Genomic DNA, 19140 nt, shown 5'->3' with positions numbered 1-19140 from the left:
CTGACACTCCACAGTGAGACCAGCAGCAGAACCAAACAAAACCCAACACAGAGAATCAGGAACTAAATATGACTAAAGTGGAGCTGAAACGGTGAATTACTGCATTCACTGACGTAAAATAACAGGAGCGGAAATTCCTGATGGTACGAGTCGAACTCTAACTCTCAGTGTGGATTCGGGATCAGGAGCTGATCCTGATTAAAAACTAAAGTCACTATGAGGAAGAATGAAGGAGTTTAATGCCGAGCTCCGTCACTGAGTTCTAGAGCAGAGATCATTTCTTTGGAATTCCAGAGCACAATTCCAAATCAGGCGTGGAATTATTTGGGATAATTAAAAGAAAAACAGATATTTGTGTTTCTTGTTCAGAAATTGCAGATCACACAGACTTGACAGAACTATTTATTTATACTTTACAGAATCAAAACACATTACAGAGACATTCTGATCATTTTCACACTCACACACACTCAGTTGTAGTGTTTTTCATGTAAACAATTTATTAATATTATTATTCTGTAAATTAGCAACATCTTTCTTTGCTTAAGATTTAAAGTGAAAAAGTGTGTAGAAATGTTTTCCCTTCACCAAAATCCACAAAATTCCCAAAATCTGCCAAAGAATAAGATGTTTTGACTTGAAACCATTAAAAAAAATCTAATAAAATAAATAAATAAAGCAAACAAAGAAAAATGAAGTACAGTGTTTCATCTTTGGTTAAAAATAAGTTTAAAGTTTCACAGCTTTTGTCACCAAAAGAGTTTATATTCATTTTAATATGAGGAATCAATGTGTAAAACATTAAAGCTCCTCCTTTATAAACTAAAGTACATTCAATTCAGTGTTATAAACACTACACAGCAGAACCACACAGTTTCCTTTATAACACACACAGTTCCTTTATAACACACACAGTTCCTTTATAACACACACAGTTCCTTTATAACAGTTCATCTTTTATATTTACATTCTGAAAATAGCAGCCGTGTAATAAAATCCACGCCAACGTTAAAATGGAATTAATGACAGTGACTGAACATTTATGAATATTAAATAACGGCCTAAAAAAACTTAAACATTCACCTCCATTGTCTGTTTTCTATCTGTCCATCTTTCCATCATCTGACCATCCAAACATCAGCAGATGAAAAACGACCTTCACTCAGCAGCAGAGTGTCTAGCAGGGGGCGCGAATGACAACTTCAGTTCATCACTATACCCCATGTCTGTCTGTCCGTCTGTGTGTGTGTGTGTGTGTGTGTGTGTGTGTGTGTGTGTGTGTGTGTGTGTGTGTGTGTGTGTGTCTCTCCTCTCTCTCTCTCTCTCTCTCTCTCTCAAGGCAGTGTTATGTCTGGGCTGGTTTCCTGAAGCTGGAGAACTGACTGCAGCAGAACCGCTGGGGAGCGTCTGACAGCAGAACCGCTGGGGAGCGTCTGACAGCAGAACCGCTGGGGAGCGTCTGACAGCAGAACCGCTGGGGAGCGTCTGACAGCAGAACCGCTGGGGTTCTGCCATTTGAAAACATCTTTCAGGCGTTTATTTAGTGGGTTTTTCACACGGAGGTCACGCTGTGGTGAATCAGGGCTGCGCTGTTGCTGTTCGGTGAAGTTGGACCTGCCAGCTGTGTCCACTCTGCTATCCGTACCTGCTGCACCCACTGCACCCGCCTTGCCCACTCTGCTATCTGTGCCCGCTGTGCCCACTCTGCCAGCTGTGGGCCCTCGGGGGCGCTCTGGGGGGGGCTCAGTTGGGCCGAGAGCGTCTGCAGCTGCTGGAGGTTAGTGAGGGACTTCAGCAGAGTGTTCTCTCGCCGCAGCTCAGAGTTTCTCTCCCAGAGTTCCTTAATGCGCTCCTTCAGCACCTCCACCTCCTCTCTCACTGCCAGCATCAGGTGACCCTTCACCAGGTCCTGCAGGAGGAACAGCAGAAGTTAGACTTCAGCTCAGAGTCTGCACTGCCCCGCACTCAGTTTAGGGGAAGTGTGATTTAATCATCTCGGACGGACGGACGGACTGACGGACACTCACCATCGCCTGCTCTATTTTGTTGTCGATGGCCACGGCGCTGGATCCACACACACTGGGAGAGGAAGAAGAATCAGCCGATCAGTTCAGTTTCCATGGTAATAAACACACACAGCCCGAAGCGAAGGCGCGCGCTACACTGCGGGAGAATGTCCTGATATTGTAATGTATTTAATGTAGTTACTGTATCAGTTCTCAGTCCAAAAGACTGAATTCATACATTAATTAAGCGATGAACTCCAAATCCTTCCCTTCTTAACTGCTCAGTGTTGAGTGACAGTTACTACATCAAATGACGCTGTAAGTCTCTGAAGTGTCCTCCGCTTTAATGAGCTGGTCAGGGGGTCTGCAGCGCGTCCAGCAGTCGGTCTACGTGACCGGCCGCAGGTCAGCGGGAGAGTTCTCGTTCCCACCCGTATTCCGGAAAGACCCCGCCCATCTGCGCTGGGATTGGCTTGGAAGTGAGCGATCAGGTCATACCGGCCAATGACAGTGCAGGATGGGGGGGTTGTATGAATACAGGCGGGAAAAACAGCGTTAGCAGCCAGTGCTAACAACAAAAACGCAAACAGACCTTTTCGCCACATTTTACACAAATTCCTCGAATTTCTCAGATTTAATGGCTTAACGCCGCAGTGCGGCTCTAAATACTGTTCTAACTAGCCGGGTTTCAAAATCAGACCTTTCTGTGAATTAAAGCCGCGCACGGCGCTGAAGGCTCAGCGATATTAAATCTAGCAGATTAAAGACGAAATAAAAGCTAAGAAACGCTTGAAAAGCGGGAGGAACAGAAATAAAGCGACAGCAGAAGGAAGCAGATTACAGCTCGGATCCACACATTAACTAACGCGCCGCGTCTTAAAGCTGAACTCAGCCTCTTGTTAGAATCGTCCCGTTCCACCTTAAATGGGGCAGCAGTTACATTCTGGCGCCTCAGGAACCATTTAAGGTGGAACGGGACAAACTGAAAAACAAGAAGTCCGGATTTAGAGCAAAACCAAACAAATCGAGGAAGAAGCTTCAGCGGGTTCGAGCGGCTCGGCCAGGCTTCGATTCGGTACGGAACCGGTACCGAAGCACAGTGTGTTTACCTGCTGCAGGGCGGGCTGTCGGCGCCGGGCGAGTGGAGCTCAGTGGGTCCGCAGGTCAGAGAGCAGCGCATCTTTAATCCGCACACAGGACCAGAAGCTCCTCCGAGTCTGAGCGGAGCTGCCGAGCGCGCTGCGTTTATACAGCGCGGGGACAGCGCCCCCCGCAGGACGGCCGCAGAGCACACCGCGCAGGAACCGCCGCGTCCATTTTCAGTCTTCCTCAGAAATCTGTTCATCTCATCTCACATCTCCCTCTCACTGAGGAGCCTTCACCTCCTCACATCTCCTCCCTCTCACTGAGGAGCCTTCACCTCCTCACATCTCCTCCCTCTCACTGAGGAGCCTTCACCTCCTCACATCTCCTCCCTCTCACTGAGGAGCCTTCACCTCTTCACAGCCCTCCCTCTCACTGAGGAGCCTTCACCTCCTCACATATCCTCCCTCTCACTGAGGAGCCTTCACCTCCTCACATCTCCTCCCTCTCACTGAGGAGCCTTCACCTCCTCACAGCCCTCCCTCTCACTGAGGAGCCTTCACCTCCTCACAGCCCTCCCTCTCACTGAGGAGCCTTCACCTCCTCACAGCCCTCATACCACTCCGCGGGAATCCGGGGTCCACAGACCAGCGCGCTCACTCATGTGCGCATGAAGGGCAGACAAGCTCGCACGCGCTTTCGCCATACACGGTCGCGAGCGCACGTAGAGCGCGAGCAGCTCTGAGATAACGCGGAAACATAAATCCTGTCAGATCTGATGACTGCGTGAGATCTGTGTGTATGAGTGTGAATGTGTGTATGTCTGTGTGTGTGTGTGTGTGTGTGTGTGTGTGTGTGTGAGTGTTTTGAGTGTGTAAGTTTGTATGAATATATATGAGTGTGTGTGTGTGTGTGAGAGTGTGCGTAGTGTTTTGAGTGTGCAGGTTGTATGAATGTATATGAGTGTGTGTGTGAGTGTGTGTGTGTGTGTGTGTGTGTGTGTGTCTTTTGAGTGTGTAACACACACATGCACACACACACACACACACACACACATTCACACTCATATACATTCATACAAACTTACACACTCAAAACACTACACACACTCTCACACATACACTACATTATATATATATATATATTCACTGCTCAAAAAATAAAGGGAACAGTTAAACAACACAATATCAGTAAATCAAACTTCTGTGAAATCAAACTGTCCACTTAGGAAGCAACACTGACCATCAGTTTCACAGCTGTTGTGCAAATGGAACAGACAACAGGTGGAGATTACTGGCGATTAGCAAGACACACAATAAAGGAGTGGTTCTGCAGGTGGGACCACAGACCACTTCTCAGCACCTTTCTGGCTGAATGTTTCTCAGTAATCAGAGTCATGAGCGCCGAGAGATTCAGTAAACAGAGCGACTCTGATCTGTTACATCACCGTCACTCAGGGAGAGGTCACTGCAGGTCACTGTGGGGTCAGCACAGCACAGAGTCTGAGTGAGTCAGTAGTGTCCCAGTTTGCATTTGGAGGCTGATTGTGTCACAGCGGTGCAACTAGACTGTCCCATTTCACAGCTCCTTCATGTGCGGCTGAGAAACGTGTCCTTCTTTTCCACGACAAAAAAGGAGCCAATGGGTGGATCCTTCACCAGCCAGCACATCCTGAGGTTCACTGTGAGGGCGAGGATTCGAGAGCATGGCGGTGTCAGCAGAGCGAATCGCGGCTGAGAAGACGCTTTAAATACCTGCATTGGGTTTAAACCGAGTCGAATAGCGAACGATACAGATGTTAAAAACTTCACTAACATTTCGTTCTGGGAGCAAAGAGCCGACAGAGAGACGCATCTCCAGCTCTAATAAACAGAAAAATGAAACAGTGAAAGCAAAGTTTCTCCACCGTTAAAGAACTTTCAAAGAACTTGGCAAGAGCAGCAGTGGTGAGGGCGGGAACGGGAAACCCATCGTAGCCTTCGAAGAACATGCCTTCATACACTGCCCCTGAATCGGGACACAGCTACTGAGTGAAGTGGCGAAGCAGGAGATCACTGTACGCTGTGGACGCGAAACGCTGCTGAGATACAACCAGAAAAGATCCTCATTAGCCTTAACGTTAGCGTTAACATTAGTTGGCCTGTCACTGCTGACTGTAGGAGGTTAGCCGAGCTGCACAAGCTCCTAGCATATGCTGTCACTCACCAAGATGGAGCTTAGAGTCACAATAACAAATAATCAACACTTCAGTTCTGCGTTTTTAAGGAAAACTAAACACTGAGAACACCAAAGAACTTTTTAAGAACCGTCTTCAGCCATTCTCCAGATATCTGCTGTAGAGGAGGACAGCCTAGCCTTAGCCGCGATGCTAAGCTAAGTTGCTTGTGTTAAACTCTGTGTTTGTGTGATGCTTCTACGTTATTGTTAGGTTTTGTTTGGAGAAAAAATGGTTGCATTTTAAAAACACGCAACAGAAAATGATCTAATCAGAATGGTTCTCTCTGTGGTTTCTAGGCAGATACAGCCATGCTGCTCTCTCATTGGTCAGGACTTCAGGAGCTGGACTTCAGGAGCTGGATTTTCCTTACATGTTAGATTCAATGCCAGCATAATTAGGAAGTGGCAGAGTAGCCAACCAGTCACGCTCTGATATGGGACCAATTAGAAAGAAATAGTACTCTGGTCCTTCTAGAGGTTCTAGATAACTGACTGTGAATATGAGTCGTAGTGTAAGCAGTGTTTCATGGAGTTGCTATGAATGTGGCAGCAGACCTATGACAGAACTGTTTACAGAGAGAGAGAGAGAGAGAGAGAGAGAGAGAGAGAGAGTGTGAGTGTGTCTGTGTGTATATGTGAATGTGTATGAGTGTGTGTGTATGTGTGTGTCACTCTACAGGTCTTGACACGACCCACACACACACTGCACTGCACTGAACCAAACTGTTGCGTGTAGAGTAGTGTTAGTTTATTTATTCATTTTCAACACACACACACACACACACACACACACACACACACACACACACACACACACACACACACACACTCAATATAAAATAAGCTGCAAACTGAGTTATTTTTTCTCAGTAATGTTTCTCAGTAATCAGAGTCATGAGGGCCGAGAGATTCAGTAAACAGAGCGACTCTGATCTGTTACATCACCGTCACTCAGCGAGAGGTCACTGCAGGTCACTGTGGGGTCAGCACAGCACAGAGTCTGAGTGAGTGTGTGTGTGTGTGTGTGTGTTTTCGTTCCAGCAAACAACTGAAAAAACAAAATTCCAGTTCTTACTGAAGTTTCCTCAGCTGTGTTTTGTTGTATCAGAATTTTCTAAAGATTCTTCAAACAGCAGGACATTCACTCACTCGCTCACTCACTCACACTTACGCACACACCCACACACACACTCTAACACTTACACATGCGCGCGCACACACACACACACACACACACACACACACACACACACACACACACACACCCACACACACCCACACACTTATATCATACATGAATGAGGCCAGAATCAGTTTGTCAGCCCAAATGGTGAAACCATTTGAGACAATGAGGTTTTCCATTATTAGGAATGCTGAGCAGATGCCCAGCAGCACAGCAGTAGAGGAATAAACAGAAAACTGTCACACAAGTCACACCTCCCCCACTGACCAGAGACAGAACATCCCAGGATTCCTCAGTTTAATCTGATAAGGAGGCAGAGATCATGGAGAGCTTTAACACACTCGGTGAATGTTCAGCTTCTGATTCAGAACGTTTATGCTGGATGATTAAAACTGATCTTATAATTCAGTTAAACTATTAAAACTGAGTATAAAAAGTACTTTTAACCACAGAGTCAAGACGGAGGAGCAGCGTTCAGAGACTGCGCTGCTCTGAAATGAACCCAGTTGACAGAGAGAATCAGAAGAGCTCAACACGAAATGGCCAACAAACGTGTTTATGAAATATATTTTAAATGCATTTATCAGTGTGTGTGTGTGTGATTATCTGTGTTGAGTTGAGTGTAATGAAGGTTCCAGATGTAGCTAAACGTACCGACTGATCTGCACTGTGCTTTACATTAACCAAGTACATCTGCAATCAGACTCTCACAAATCAAATCAAATCAAATTTATTTGTAGCGCTTTTTACAACGGATGTTGTCACAAAGCAGCTTTACAGAATTTCGGAAAAGCCAAAGTTTCAACAGGACTGTAAGAATGTACAGAAACCCCCCGGGGGGCAAGCCAGGGGCAACAGTGGCAAGGAGAACCTCCCTCAGAACTGAGGAAGAAACCTTGGGAGGAACCAGGCTCACCAGTGATCACCTACAAGTGATTATACTACTAATATTAATAGCAGTAATATTGGTATTAGGAATAACTAGGAGTCCATGAGAACATCAGTGTAGGGTGGGCAGCTCATCCAAGGCAGGTGGTGGCAGCTGGGGCGTGGGCAGCTGGTCTGAAGTGGGTAGCAGGAGGGCTCAGCAGTCGGTCGTCCTTCAGTGTCCAGCCGATCATGTGGGTGATTGTATACTTGGAAAGAAAGCAGGGAGAGGGAATTAGTTTTATTCTATCCGTTTGTACATAAACAGGGAATGTAAACATTTCCAGAGTGTGGCTAACGACTCCGGCAGATCTGACTATGACAGCTTAACTAACAGGAGAGAACCAGAAGGACACACAGACACGGCAGCACTCTGAGACAGTCTGGCATCCCTCCGCTCCACCGTCCACAAACCTGAGTGACCGCGTGCGAGCAGCGGGACGACAGCACCAGCGTCTCAGTTTACTATAATTCCCTGTGTCCATGGACCCCTGGATCTGCTGCCTTTATCTAGGGGGGGAACATTAGCTACCAAAGGCTGAACTGAACAAGTGAGTTTTCAGCCTAGTCTTAAAGACTGAGACTGTGTCTGAGTCCCGAACAGTTTCTGGAAGATCATTCCAGAGTTTGGGGGCTTTATGAGAAAAAGCTCTTCCCCCAGCTGCAGCCTTAGGAATTCTGGGGACTATTAATAAGCCAGCGCTCTGGGATCTGAGTAGTCGTGATGGCTCATAATGAGAAATAAGGTCTTGCAGGTACTCAGGAGCAAGACCATGTAGGGCTTTATACGTCAATAAAAGGATTTTATAATCAATACGGAATTGAACAGGCAGCCAACGAAGTGATGATAGCGCTGGACTGATATGATCAGATGTTCTAGTTTTAGTGAGGACCCTGGCTGCGGCGTTTTGGACTAGTTGGAGTTTGTTTAAATTCCTGCTCGTGCATCCTGACAGTAGCGCGTTACAGTAGTCTAGCCTGGAAGTAATAAAGGCGTGTACTAGTGTTTCTGCATCACGCAGGGACAGGGCATTTCTGATCTTGGCAATGTTGCGAAGATGTAGAAAAGCTGTCCTAGTGATGCCGCCTGTGTGTTGATCGAATGATAAATCTGAATCTATTATAACGCCGAGATTTTTAGCTGCTGATCCAGGTGCGGCTGGAAAGTCAGCGAGATTTAAGATTAAATCTGGTAATTTACTTCTGGCTAATTTTGGACCCAGAAGGAGAACCTCTGTTTTGTTACTGTTTAATAGGAGGAAGTTACGTAACATCCAGCCTTTCACGTCTTTTACACAGTCCTGCATTTTCTTTAACCTGTATTGGTCATCAGGTTTGGCTGATATGTACAGTTGAGTATCGTCTGCATAACAACGAAAGTTTACGCCATGGTTATTTATAACTGTGCCTAACGGTAACATGTATAGTGTAAATAGTAATGGTCCTAATATAGAGCCCTGCGGAACTCCAAATCTCACTTTTGAATAACTGGAAGATAAATTGTTTACACTGACGAACTGCTAACGTTCTGATAGGTAAGATCTGAACCATGATAGGGCCGTCCCTGTGACTCCAACCAGGTTTTCTAACCTTTCTAGGAGAATATTGTGGTCTATTGTATCGAAAGCCACGCTGAGGTCAAGCAGCACTAAGAGAGATATGTAGCCTTGATCAGAGGCAAGAAGAAGATCATTAGTTATCTTAACTAGAGCGTCTCAGTGCTGTGATGTGGCCTGAATCCAGATTCTTTTGTGCTAATTTTAGCTTTATTTTGAGGGAGGGAGACAAGGAGAGACAGAGTGAGAGAGATACAGAGAGAGAGATACAGAGAGAGAGAGACAGACAGACAGTGAGAGAGAGAGAGAGAGAGAGAGAGAGAGAGAGAGAGACAGAGAGAGAGAGAGAGACAGAGAGACAGACAGACAGTGAGAGAGAGAGAGACAGAGACAGAGAGAGACAGAGAGAGAGACAGAGAGTGAGAGAGATACAGAGACAGAGAGAGAGACAGACAGACAATGAGAGAGAGAGAGAGACAGAGAGTGAGATACACAGAGAGAGAGACAGAGAGAGAGACAGACAGACAGTGAGAGAGAGAGAGAGAGAGAGAGACAGAGAGAGAGAGAGAGACAGAGAGTGAGAGAGATACAGAGAGGGAGAGAGAGAGACAGAGAGAGAGAGAGACAGACAGACAGTGAGAGAGAGAGAGAGAGAGAGACAGACAGAGAGAGAGAGAGAGAGAGAGAGACAGACAGAGAGAGAGAGATATAGAGAGAGAGAGAGAGAGACAGAGAGACAGAGAGAGAGAGAGAGAGAGAGAGAGAGAGAGAGAGAGACAGACAGAGAGAGAGAGATATAGAGAGAGAGAGAGAGAGAGAGAGAGAGACAGAGATACAGAGAGGGAGAGAGAGAGATAGAGAGAGAGACAGACAGACAGTGAGAGAGAGAGAGACAGAGAGAGAGAGAGAGAGAGACAGAGAGAGAGAGAGAGAGAGAGAGAGATACAGAGAGGGAGAGAGAGAGATAGAGAGAGAGACAGACAGACAGTGAGAGAGAGAGAGAGAGGGAGAGAGAGAGATGTTTGAGTAGAAACTTTTTGAAGCAAAAATAAGAATTTAAATTCCTCTTTTTCTGCACAAATCAGCTCCTAATTTTACTATAATAATTTGAATTGCCTGCAATAAAAAGAAATGATGTAACAGATCAATTTCCTTTAGGAGCCTAACTGAAGAACAAAGGCTGCACATGAACACCCATGATTTTATCATCATTATCATCACCATCGTCATCGTTATCACCATCACCATTGCCATCACAATCACCATCGCTATCATCATCATCATTGCCATCATCACCATCATCAACATCATCACCATCAATGACATCATCATTGTCATCACCCTCACCATCATCATCAGCACCACCATCATCATTACCATTACCATCACCAAAGCCATCACCTTCACCATCACCACCGTCATCACCATCATCACGATCACCACTCGTCATCATTATCGCCATCACCATCATTATCATCATCATCATCACCATCGCCATCACCACTGTCATCATTATCGCCATCACCATCACCATCACCATCGTCATCATCATCACCATCATCACCAGCGTCATCATCATCGCCATCACCATCATCACCATCATTATCATCATCGCCATCACCATAATAATCATCACCATGAGAGCTCACGGCTGAAGCCCAATGAACAGTCCATTTCTAAATAATGTCAACCTGGGAAAATTTCTAAAGACGTTTATAAACATTCTGCAGAAAATTCCAGACCCAGAACAGATCTAATCATGCTTACATCACACAACTGCAATAAAGTTAATAAAGCTGTCATTACCCCCCCCCCCCCCCCCCTGCACACACACACTCGCACACACACACGGACACAAACACACACTCTCTCTCACCCACACACACACACACACACACACACACACACACAGATTCTCCAGAAGACTCGTCTAACTGAAAGAATTCCACTGTAGGAACTTTATCTGAATGATATCCATCTTTTGGCTCCTGAATCGAAATCTGTGTCAAAAACACTCAGAGCAGAACGGAACACTGGAAAAATCAATAAAACTCAACTGGAGCTGAATTTCCGGAACACTGTGCCAAATAACTGACTGTGATGTTTCTGTTGTCCTGAACTGAAAAACACAGGAGCTCAGCGCCGAGGAGGAACATCAAACAGGAAGATCAGAGACAAACTTTAATTAAAGGATCTTTAAAACTAAACTATCACTGATTAATAATTTCATTAACCATTCGCCACATTTATATCACATACACATTAATACACATTAGACCTGGAGTAGCTCAGCAAGAGTGCTGTGACCTTGAGACTGAACATACAAACAAACAAACAATAAATAAACAAATAAATAAACAAAGGCCCTGTGATGGACAGACAGCTGGATGAATGATCAGAAAATATTTTGATGTCTGGAGTTTAGTTTCTGTAAATATAAAATATCTGCACCAACAACCCTCACTAACCCAAATTACACTGCATCTTTTAGCTTTTTCCCAGATGCGGCACAATTACTCTCCAGACAACTTCTGAAAACAAAGCACACAGAGTTCCAACAGTGACGGCCAGTGTTTTCACTCCAAACAGGACACGAGGAAGAAAAAGCCTGAGAGGAGGGTCTCTCAGCACGGCCCACCTGCACAAATAAACATTGACACACAATTCATTGATGATAATAATAATAATAATAATAATAATAATAACTAGAAATGTGCCTTTCCTGAAACGCAGGATAGTTGTGCAGTGGATACTATGGAAGTCGATACAAGGAACAATGGATGAAAAAACTACATATGGAAGAGTGCGGGTCAATAACGCGGTGGATTTGATCTTGTGGACCTGCGCTGAATGAGTACATGTACAATGGTGGTTGTCGGGCAAAGACGTAATAGAGTTTGAGAGGTGGCGAAAATGAAAGGGACTCAATGGAAGGAACAAGGGACGGAAAAACGACAAATAAAAAAGTGCGGGTCAGTATAGTTGTGGCTTAGAGCTTGGGGACCTGCCCTAACTGAGTATATGCATTTTGGTGGCTGTTGGGCAAAGAAGTAATAGAGTTTGAGAGGTGGAAAAAATTAGTTGGTCTCAATAGGATGAACAAGGGATGGAAAAACAACAAACAGATGAGTGTGGGTCAGTATGGTTGTGGCTTAGAGCTTGGGGACCTGTCCTGACTGAGTACATGCATTTTAGTGGCTGTCGGGCAAAAAAGTAATAGAGTTTGAGTGGTGGCGAAAATGAATTGGAGTCTTTGGCAGAAACGAGGGATGGACGAAAACGACAAACAGAAGAGTGTGGGTCAGAACAACAGTGAATTTGTGTTTCAGGGCCTGCCGTGAAGTAGTGTATGCAAAACGGTGTCATTTGGGCAAGCAGAAATGCAGTAGATTATCATACAATTTTTCACACAATTCATTGTCAAGATAAACTCAGTGCTACCTTACAATAAGTTCCACCCTAAAATTCAATGCTACCTAAGTGCAGTTCCACCTTAAGTTCTGTGCTTCCTTAAAAAGGTTCCACCTTTATCTATTATCTATTTATCTATTTTATCTATTTTAATAACAGCTCTTGGGTGTAAACTGGACCATGAGATCTTAATTTCGTTCCACCTCATGTACCATGTGATGCGAATGACAATAAATCTCTTTGAATCCTTGAATCCTTAAACACTGTGCCACATTAAATTTAGTGCAATGTCATTTCAAGTTCCACTATAAGGTCTGTGCCTCCTTTAATTTTGTGCTATGTTAACTGAAGTTCCACCTTAAAATTCTGTGCTGTCTTGGTGCAGTTCCACCTTAAAAGCAGTTAACACTTAACAGAGCTGCTGAGAATCAGGCTGGGAGCAGGTGAGACATTGAGCTCCGTGCGTGGATTGGAGGTGTTGTGTGAGAGAGGGGGCCATTCATGTCTGGCAGGCTGCCAACAGCCTCCCAATTCATTTTCAATGGGACAAAAATTCCCAGATTTCGGGCCGCTGTTCGGAATCCGTGCATCCCATCAAAAAGCTGTATAAGCACGCACGCATCACACAACCGAGCCGGACAATCTGGAGTTGGAACGGCGTCGGTATCTGCGGGACTAGTTACGTGGCAAAGAAATGGCAGTAAAATAAACAGAACGAGAAGGAGGAGAAGAAGGAGAAGGAGAATGAGGAGGAGAAGGAGAAGAAGGAGGAGAAGAAGGAGAAGAAGAAGGATCAAGAGAAGGAGAAGGATGAGGAGAAGAAGAAGGATCAAGAGAAGGAGAAGAAGGATGAGGAGAAGAAGAAGGAGAAGAAGGATAAGGAGAAGAGGAAGAAGGAGGATAAGGAGGAGGAGGAGAAGGAGGAGGAGGAGGAGAGTATAAATGGGTAGTAACAGGTGTAGCTCAGTCCGGAATCTGTGTTTAAGCCTGAATGCATGTATTTCGAGAACAACTGGCCACAAAGGAGCTGAAGTTTTGGCCCCGTGCTGTTTGTCCTGTACCACACCGCCCCCTACAGCTCAGCACTGAGAACTGCACCCCACAGTGGATGAGTTTTGGGGTTAATTCATCTGTCCTTATTAATGAACTGATGTCACATTTCAGCCAAATAATCTCAAATTACAGTGAACCTCACTTGCAACACGTGACGTTTATTAAAGAATAATTCTCAGAGAATTTAAAAGAACTTCCTGTTTTCTATTTTCACCGTTTGTTTGTTTGTCCTTCTTCCTCTCAGTCTGTATGGAATTAAGCGCTGAAGGGAAACAGGCTTAACTCTTCATTACTGCGGATTCACTGCTCGGTGGTGTTAGAGCTAAATATCAGACACTGAGTGGGAATTTGGGTTCCCAATCTACCTACCTGTCTGTCTGTCTGTCTGTCATGATGGAGCGCTAACTGTCCTGAACACCACCGTTTAGTCCACCATCATCATCACCATCACCATCATAATCATCACCATGAGAGCTCACGGCTGAAGCCCAATGAACAGTCCATTTCTAAATAATGTCAACCTGGGAAAATTTCTAAAGACGTTTATAAACATTCTGCAGAAAATTCCAGACCCAGAACAGATCTAATCATGCTTACATCACACAACTGCAATAAAGTTAATAAAGCTGTCAGGGTTATAGATTATAGATTATAGATTAAGCTGCAGTGGTCAGGCGGAGGTATAATGTCCTCCTGGCAGATTTATGTGGATCATCTGATGTCCAACGGCGCGTGCCAGGACTCCGCCATTGTGGGCTGTAACTCGGACTCTAAGTACGTTTGGGCGGCGCACGCGGGGGGCGCGTTCAACAACATCACGGTAAAGAGCCGGGCACGTGGAGGGGAGGGGGAGGGGGAGGGGGATCTGAGGAGAACTGGGGGGTTTAATCACTGAAAACAGCCTCTTACTTACCTGAATGGCCCCATTCCACCTTAAATTCTGGCGCCTCAGGCACTCTAATGTAACTGCTGCACCATTTAAGGTGGGACGGGTAAATTCGAGCAAGCCTCGTAATCACACACGGAGCTCCGAGCAGAAGCTCTTCGCTGCTTTAAACCGCGGGCAGTTCTGTGTTTGTTCACCCGCAGCGGGGCGGCCGGTTAGCCGGAGGGGGTGATTAGTTTTGCTCAGTATTCAGAGTTGAAGATGTTCAGGATGATGAACAGTCAGTTCCGTCATTCAGACCTGCTGAGGTTACTGGAGGACACGGCAGCGTTATTTTACCCTTAAACTTAATCCTAATCCTAACCTTTAACCTCAGGTTAAGCCCCGCTTTGAGTTTCAGCGGCTGTTCAGCGGTTTGTTCAGCGGCTGTTCAGGGTTTGTTCAGCGGCTGTTCAGTGGTTTGTTCAGCGGCTGTTCAGTGGTTTGTTCAGAGGTTTGTCAAGCTGCTGTTCAGTGGTTTGTCCAGCGGCTATTCAGGGTTTGTCCAGCGGCTGTTCAGTGGTTTGTCCAGCGGCTGTTCAGTGGTTTGTCCAGCGGCTATTGAGGGTTTGTCCAGCGGCTGTTCAGTGGTTTGTCCAGCGGCTGTTCAGTGGTTTGTTCAGTGGTTTGTCCAGCGGCTGTTCAGTGGTTTGTTCAGTGGTTTGTCCAGCGGCTGTTCAGGGTTTGTTCAGTGGTTTGTCCAGCGGCTGTTCAGTGGTTTGTCCAGCGGCTGTTCAGAGTTTGTCCAGCGGCTGTTCAGTGGTTTGTTCAGTGGTTTGTCCAGCGGCTGTTCAGTGGTTTGTTCAGTGGTTTGTTCAGTGGTTTGTCCAGCGGCTGTTCAGGGTTTGTTCAGTGGTTTGTCCAGCGGCTGTTCAGGGTTTGTTCAGTGGCTGTTCAGGGTTTGTTCAGTGGTTTGTTCAGGGTTTGTTCAGCGGCTGTTCAGGGTTTGTTCACAGCTGTTCAGGGTTTGTTCAGCGGCTGTTCAGTGGTTTGTTCAGCGGCTGTTCAGTGGTTTGTCCAGCGGCTATTCAGGGTTTGTCCAGCGGCTGTTCAGTGGTTTGTTCAGTGGTTTGTCCAGCGGCTATTCAGGGTTTGTTCAGCGGCTGTTCAGTGGTTTGTTCAGCGGTTTGTTCAGCGGTTTGCTCGGCCTCTGTTCAGGGTTTCTGTTTAACTCTATGTTTAATGTCTGTCTAAGTGGTTTATTACTTTATTATTTATCTTCGCTGGATGTTGTAGAAACTTGTTTTCACGTATTTAATCAACACACGGAGTGGGGCTAACCTGCTGTGGGTTGAATGGGCGGGGCTAACCTGCTGTGGGTTGAATGGGCGGGGCTAACCTGCTGTGGGTTGAATGGGCGGGGCTAACCTGCTGTGGGTTGAATGAAAAAGTGACAGTTGTTTATACAAAGGCACACGTTTTCTAAGCCGCTTATCCCTCTGGGTTTCAGGGAGTTTTTATTTATACATTCAATTTATTTACTAGTGCGGCACGGTGGCGTAGCGGGTAGCACTGTCGCCTCACAGCGAGGAGGGAGGGTACGATTCCCCGGCCGGGTGACCGAGGTCCTCTCCGTGTGGAGTTTGCGTGTTCTCCCAGTGTCTGCGTGGGGTTCCTCCGGGTTCTCCGGTTTCCTCCCACAGTCCAAAGACATGCAGTCAGGCCAATTGGACGTGCTAAATTGCCCCTGGGTGTGAGTGACTGTCTGTGTCTGTCTATCTGCCCTGCGATGGACTGGCGACCTGTCCAGGGTGTATCCTGCCTTCCGCCCGAAGACTGCTGGGATAGGCTCCAGCACCCCCCCGCTACCCTGACGGAGAAGCGGCTTAGAAAATGGATGGATGGATTGATTTATTTACTAATATCAAGATGCTTTATTGATCTGTGATTGTTTGCGCTGCCCAAATCTCCTTTAACTCTCGGCCGCTGTGTAAACGTTCAGATTAACCTTGAACAGAAGCTGCGTTTTTACCCTCAGATCAACACTGAAAGTCACTTCCTGCAGAAAAGAGAGTTTCTCTGTGTTGAGGCCATTTTTAGTCTCTGAGCCCGAATCCGATTCCTGACGTATCCAGATTGATTTTGATAATCTGGACAGTAAAAAACACATGAAGTCTGAAACCAGATCCAAACCACATTTGGAGATTGTTTCAAAAGCGACTCCAATCAGATTTTTACAGATGCGTCTCAGTCTGGACGCGCAAATCAGATTTCAAAGTGTCCTTTTCGTCACTCGCAACACAACAAACAGCGACGATGTCGAATCCACAGTGAGGAAGTGCTGGGATTGAAGAAGAGCTCCAGTGACTCATGATGATGAAGAGAGTTCTGAAGAGTTTGGAGGGGAGATGATGCTCCTCCTGCATCCGCTACTGAAATCTGACACTTAAATCTGATCTGATCACTCAGACATATCAGAGCGGACAGTCGACTCAAAACATCAGATCTGAGAAACAAACCTGGTTCACCTGCAGTCTGAACACGGCTTTAATCTGCGGAGGGAAATAAACGAAACAGCTCACGTTCTCGATGTTAACGTTAGTGAATGTTTCAGTATCTTTTCCACACAGCTGTTGATGAATTTCTCTCTGAAACGTGTTTCTATGGAAACGTGAACTGTAATTAATGTTTAAATGTTTATTTAACAACATGTTTTTTTTCCTGTTTGTTTTTAGCCCACAGAGATCGACGTGCTGGTCGGGAAGGACAGAGAGAGTTTCTTTACTAACGGTTTGACTCTCGGCTCTAAGAAGTGTTCTGTGATCCGTGACAGTCTGCTGGTGGACAACGACGGGACGATGGACATAAGGACAAAGAGCCAATCAGGAGAGCCGACGTTCAACGTGTCTGTAGGCAAAGCGGGTAAAGGTAACAAACTCAGTGAATCTGTTTGTTTTTAGGTTCATAAACAATGTTTTTAAATTTGTTTAGAAAAGTTTGGATTTGAAGGTGAGATTCACTGAACTGCTGATAAATTTGATCAGTAAAGCTTCCTGTTTATAGAACAGTTCCACAGAACGGCGCAGTAACGTTTCAGAATTCACATAATATTCAAACTGCAGCTACATGCGGCCAACGCCACGCGGGATCAGCTGGTAGCGGAATGTTGACATTGGTGAACTTTTATGAGTAAATGAGCGCAGAATCAGTATCGGTATCGATGCATCCCTCTTTCAAACTGTCTCTTCTTATTCTGAAAGCTTTTTTTGTGGCTGAATCTCTAGTTTGTGATGTTCTCTCTCTCGCTGGAGTCTTTCTCACTGTTTTTTACTCTGCACTAATCTGTCCTGCTGGTTCTTTGGGCTCTTCTAACCTCTAAACGTTCCTCTTCTTTTTCTCTTTTCTTCCAGTCTTGGTTCTTGTAATGGGGAAGGAGGGGGTCCACGGAGGCGGGCTGAATAACAAGGCGTACTCGATGGCCAAATACTTGCGGGATTCAGGATTCTAGTTTACTTTTCACATTTCGGGAGAAAATGAAAAACATTCGGATGCAGAATCAGTTTTGGACTCGTTTCCAGCAGCAGCCGACGATTAGTTTATTTTATTAACGTGCCGCTGTAGGAAGGTTTTCTTGTTTTTGTTGATTTTTTTTCTGTTTTTTTACTCCAGCGTTGGTTCTAGTGATGGGTAAAGAGGGAATGCATGGCGGAACGCTGAACAAGAAGGCTTTCCACATGGCTGAGTACCTGCGCAAGTCCGGATACTGACCACAGCGCCGTCCACCCAGAAAACACTACATTTAAACAGTTCACACCTGCTGCTCCACACACACACTTTCCTTTTTGGTCCTCAATTCACTGCCAATGAAGAAATGAAGGAAAATTACAAACTCAAGAAGAAAGACGTCAGTATTTGATTTTGATTTATTATCTGATCAACGATTTCAGTATTTACTGTCATTTTTCCAGATTCCGTCTGAATGAGTTTCTTGTTCCTGTTTTTAATTTCGTCCTATTCCCGTTTTTGTTTATCTCTGAATTATTGTAAACATGATTATACTGAAGCTCCGCCCACCCGAGTTTTGGGATAAACCCTCCAATGAGGTTTCGTTCCCGTAGAGTTTTCTGTAAACGTCCCGCTCCAATTTTATTTCATTTTCAGGTTCTGGAGTTCAGGCTGTCTGGAAAGTTGCTTCATTTTTTTTTTTTAAGGATTAATTTTTAATTAATTTCCATCCAATTATTTACACAGAAGCTCTGAAACTCGTTTTAAAGGACGGATTTTAGCCTTTTAGCTTTTTTTATTTTAATAAAACACTAACGTACTCCTGATGTTTCTCTCCTCGGTGGATTCAATGCAGTTTAACTTTTTTATAGATTTATTAATTACTGCATTTTAAGCTGTTAAAATGGTAAAATTGTAAGCCAGATGTTAAATAATGTTAAAGCTCAGATCCAAATAAAACACTAAAGTAGAATGAACTGAACAAACGAGTTGGTGGTTGGTTGAAAAACGCGTTCATTCTGTGCCAAAACACTGACGGAACATGTTTCTGTTGACGGATTTTAAGTCGTTTTATTTGTATTTTTGCACAGATTCAAAATTTGCTGCTGATTTTCCCTCCAAACTTTTACATTTGATTACATATCAAACCCATAAAACGCCATCGGCTGATTCACTGTTTACAGACTGATCAATAAATTTATTACCTGATGATTGTTTTCCTTTTCTGTGCGTGCACACACACACACACACACACAGTCTCTTTCTCTCTCTCCCACAAACACACACACACACTCTCTCTCTCTCTCTCTCTCTCTCTCTCTCTCTCTCTCTCTC

General features: G+C 45.1%; 2 protein-coding genes across 2 annotated transcripts; one reads left to right on the top strand and one right to left on the bottom strand.

The window, feature by feature from the left end:
* Positions 1-339: 339 nt before the first annotated feature.
* Positions 340-3472, bottom strand: LOC108410695 (TSC22 domain family protein 1-like). The gene is made up of 3 exons (XM_017681901.2): positions 3116-3472; positions 2028-2079; positions 340-1909 (listed from the first exon to the last, which is right to left on the bottom strand). Exons 1-3 carry the CDS (start codon positions 3349-3351, stop codon positions 1553-1555), a joined length of 645 nt encoding a protein of 214 aa, XP_017537390.1. The 5' UTR covers positions 3352-3472; the 3' UTR covers positions 340-1552.
* A 10618-nt stretch (positions 3473-14090) lies between these two features.
* LOC108410696 (profilin-2-like) lies at positions 14091-19108 on the top strand. Its single transcript, XM_037545081.1, has 3 exons — positions 14091-14256; positions 17037-17229; positions 17971-19108. Exons 1-3 carry the CDS (start codon positions 14122-14124, stop codon positions 18066-18068), a joined length of 426 nt encoding a protein of 141 aa, XP_037400978.1. The 5' UTR covers positions 14091-14121; the 3' UTR covers positions 18069-19108.
* The last annotated feature ends 32 nt before the right edge of the window (positions 19109-19140 follow it).

Source organism: Pygocentrus nattereri, chromosome 15 (genome assembly GCF_015220715.1).
Source record: "Pygocentrus nattereri isolate fPygNat1 chromosome 15, fPygNat1.pri, whole genome shotgun sequence".
Taxonomy (NCBI): Eukaryota; Metazoa; Chordata; class Actinopteri; order Characiformes; family Serrasalmidae; genus Pygocentrus; species Pygocentrus nattereri.
The sequence above is the reverse complement of the archived record's forward strand: the minus strand, read 5'-3'. Positions and strand labels throughout refer to the sequence as shown.

Coding starts and splice junctions, on each gene's coding strand:
- LOC108410696 (XM_037545081.1), top strand. CDS start 14,122: ATGTCCTCCTGGCAGATTTATGTGGATCATCTGATGTCCAACGGCGCG. Junction 14,257..17,036: donor GCGCGTTCAACAACATCACG/GTAAAGAGCCGG, acceptor GTTTGTTTTTAG/CCCACAGAGATCGACGTGCT. Junction 17,230..17,970: donor TGTAGGCAAAGCGGGTAAAG/GTAACAAACTCA, acceptor TTTTTACTCCAG/CGTTGGTTCTAGTGATGGGT.
- LOC108410695 (XM_017681901.2), bottom strand. CDS start 3,351: ATGAACAGATTTCTGAGGAAGACTGAAAATGGACGCGGCGGTTCCTGC. Junction 2,080..3,115: donor GACAGCCCGCCCTGCAGCAG/GTAAACACACTG, acceptor TTCCTCTCCCAG/TGTGTGTGGATCCAGCGCCG. Junction 1,910..2,027: donor ACAAAATAGAGCAGGCGATG/GTGAGTGTCCGT, acceptor TTCCTCCTGCAG/GACCTGGTGAAGGGTCACCT.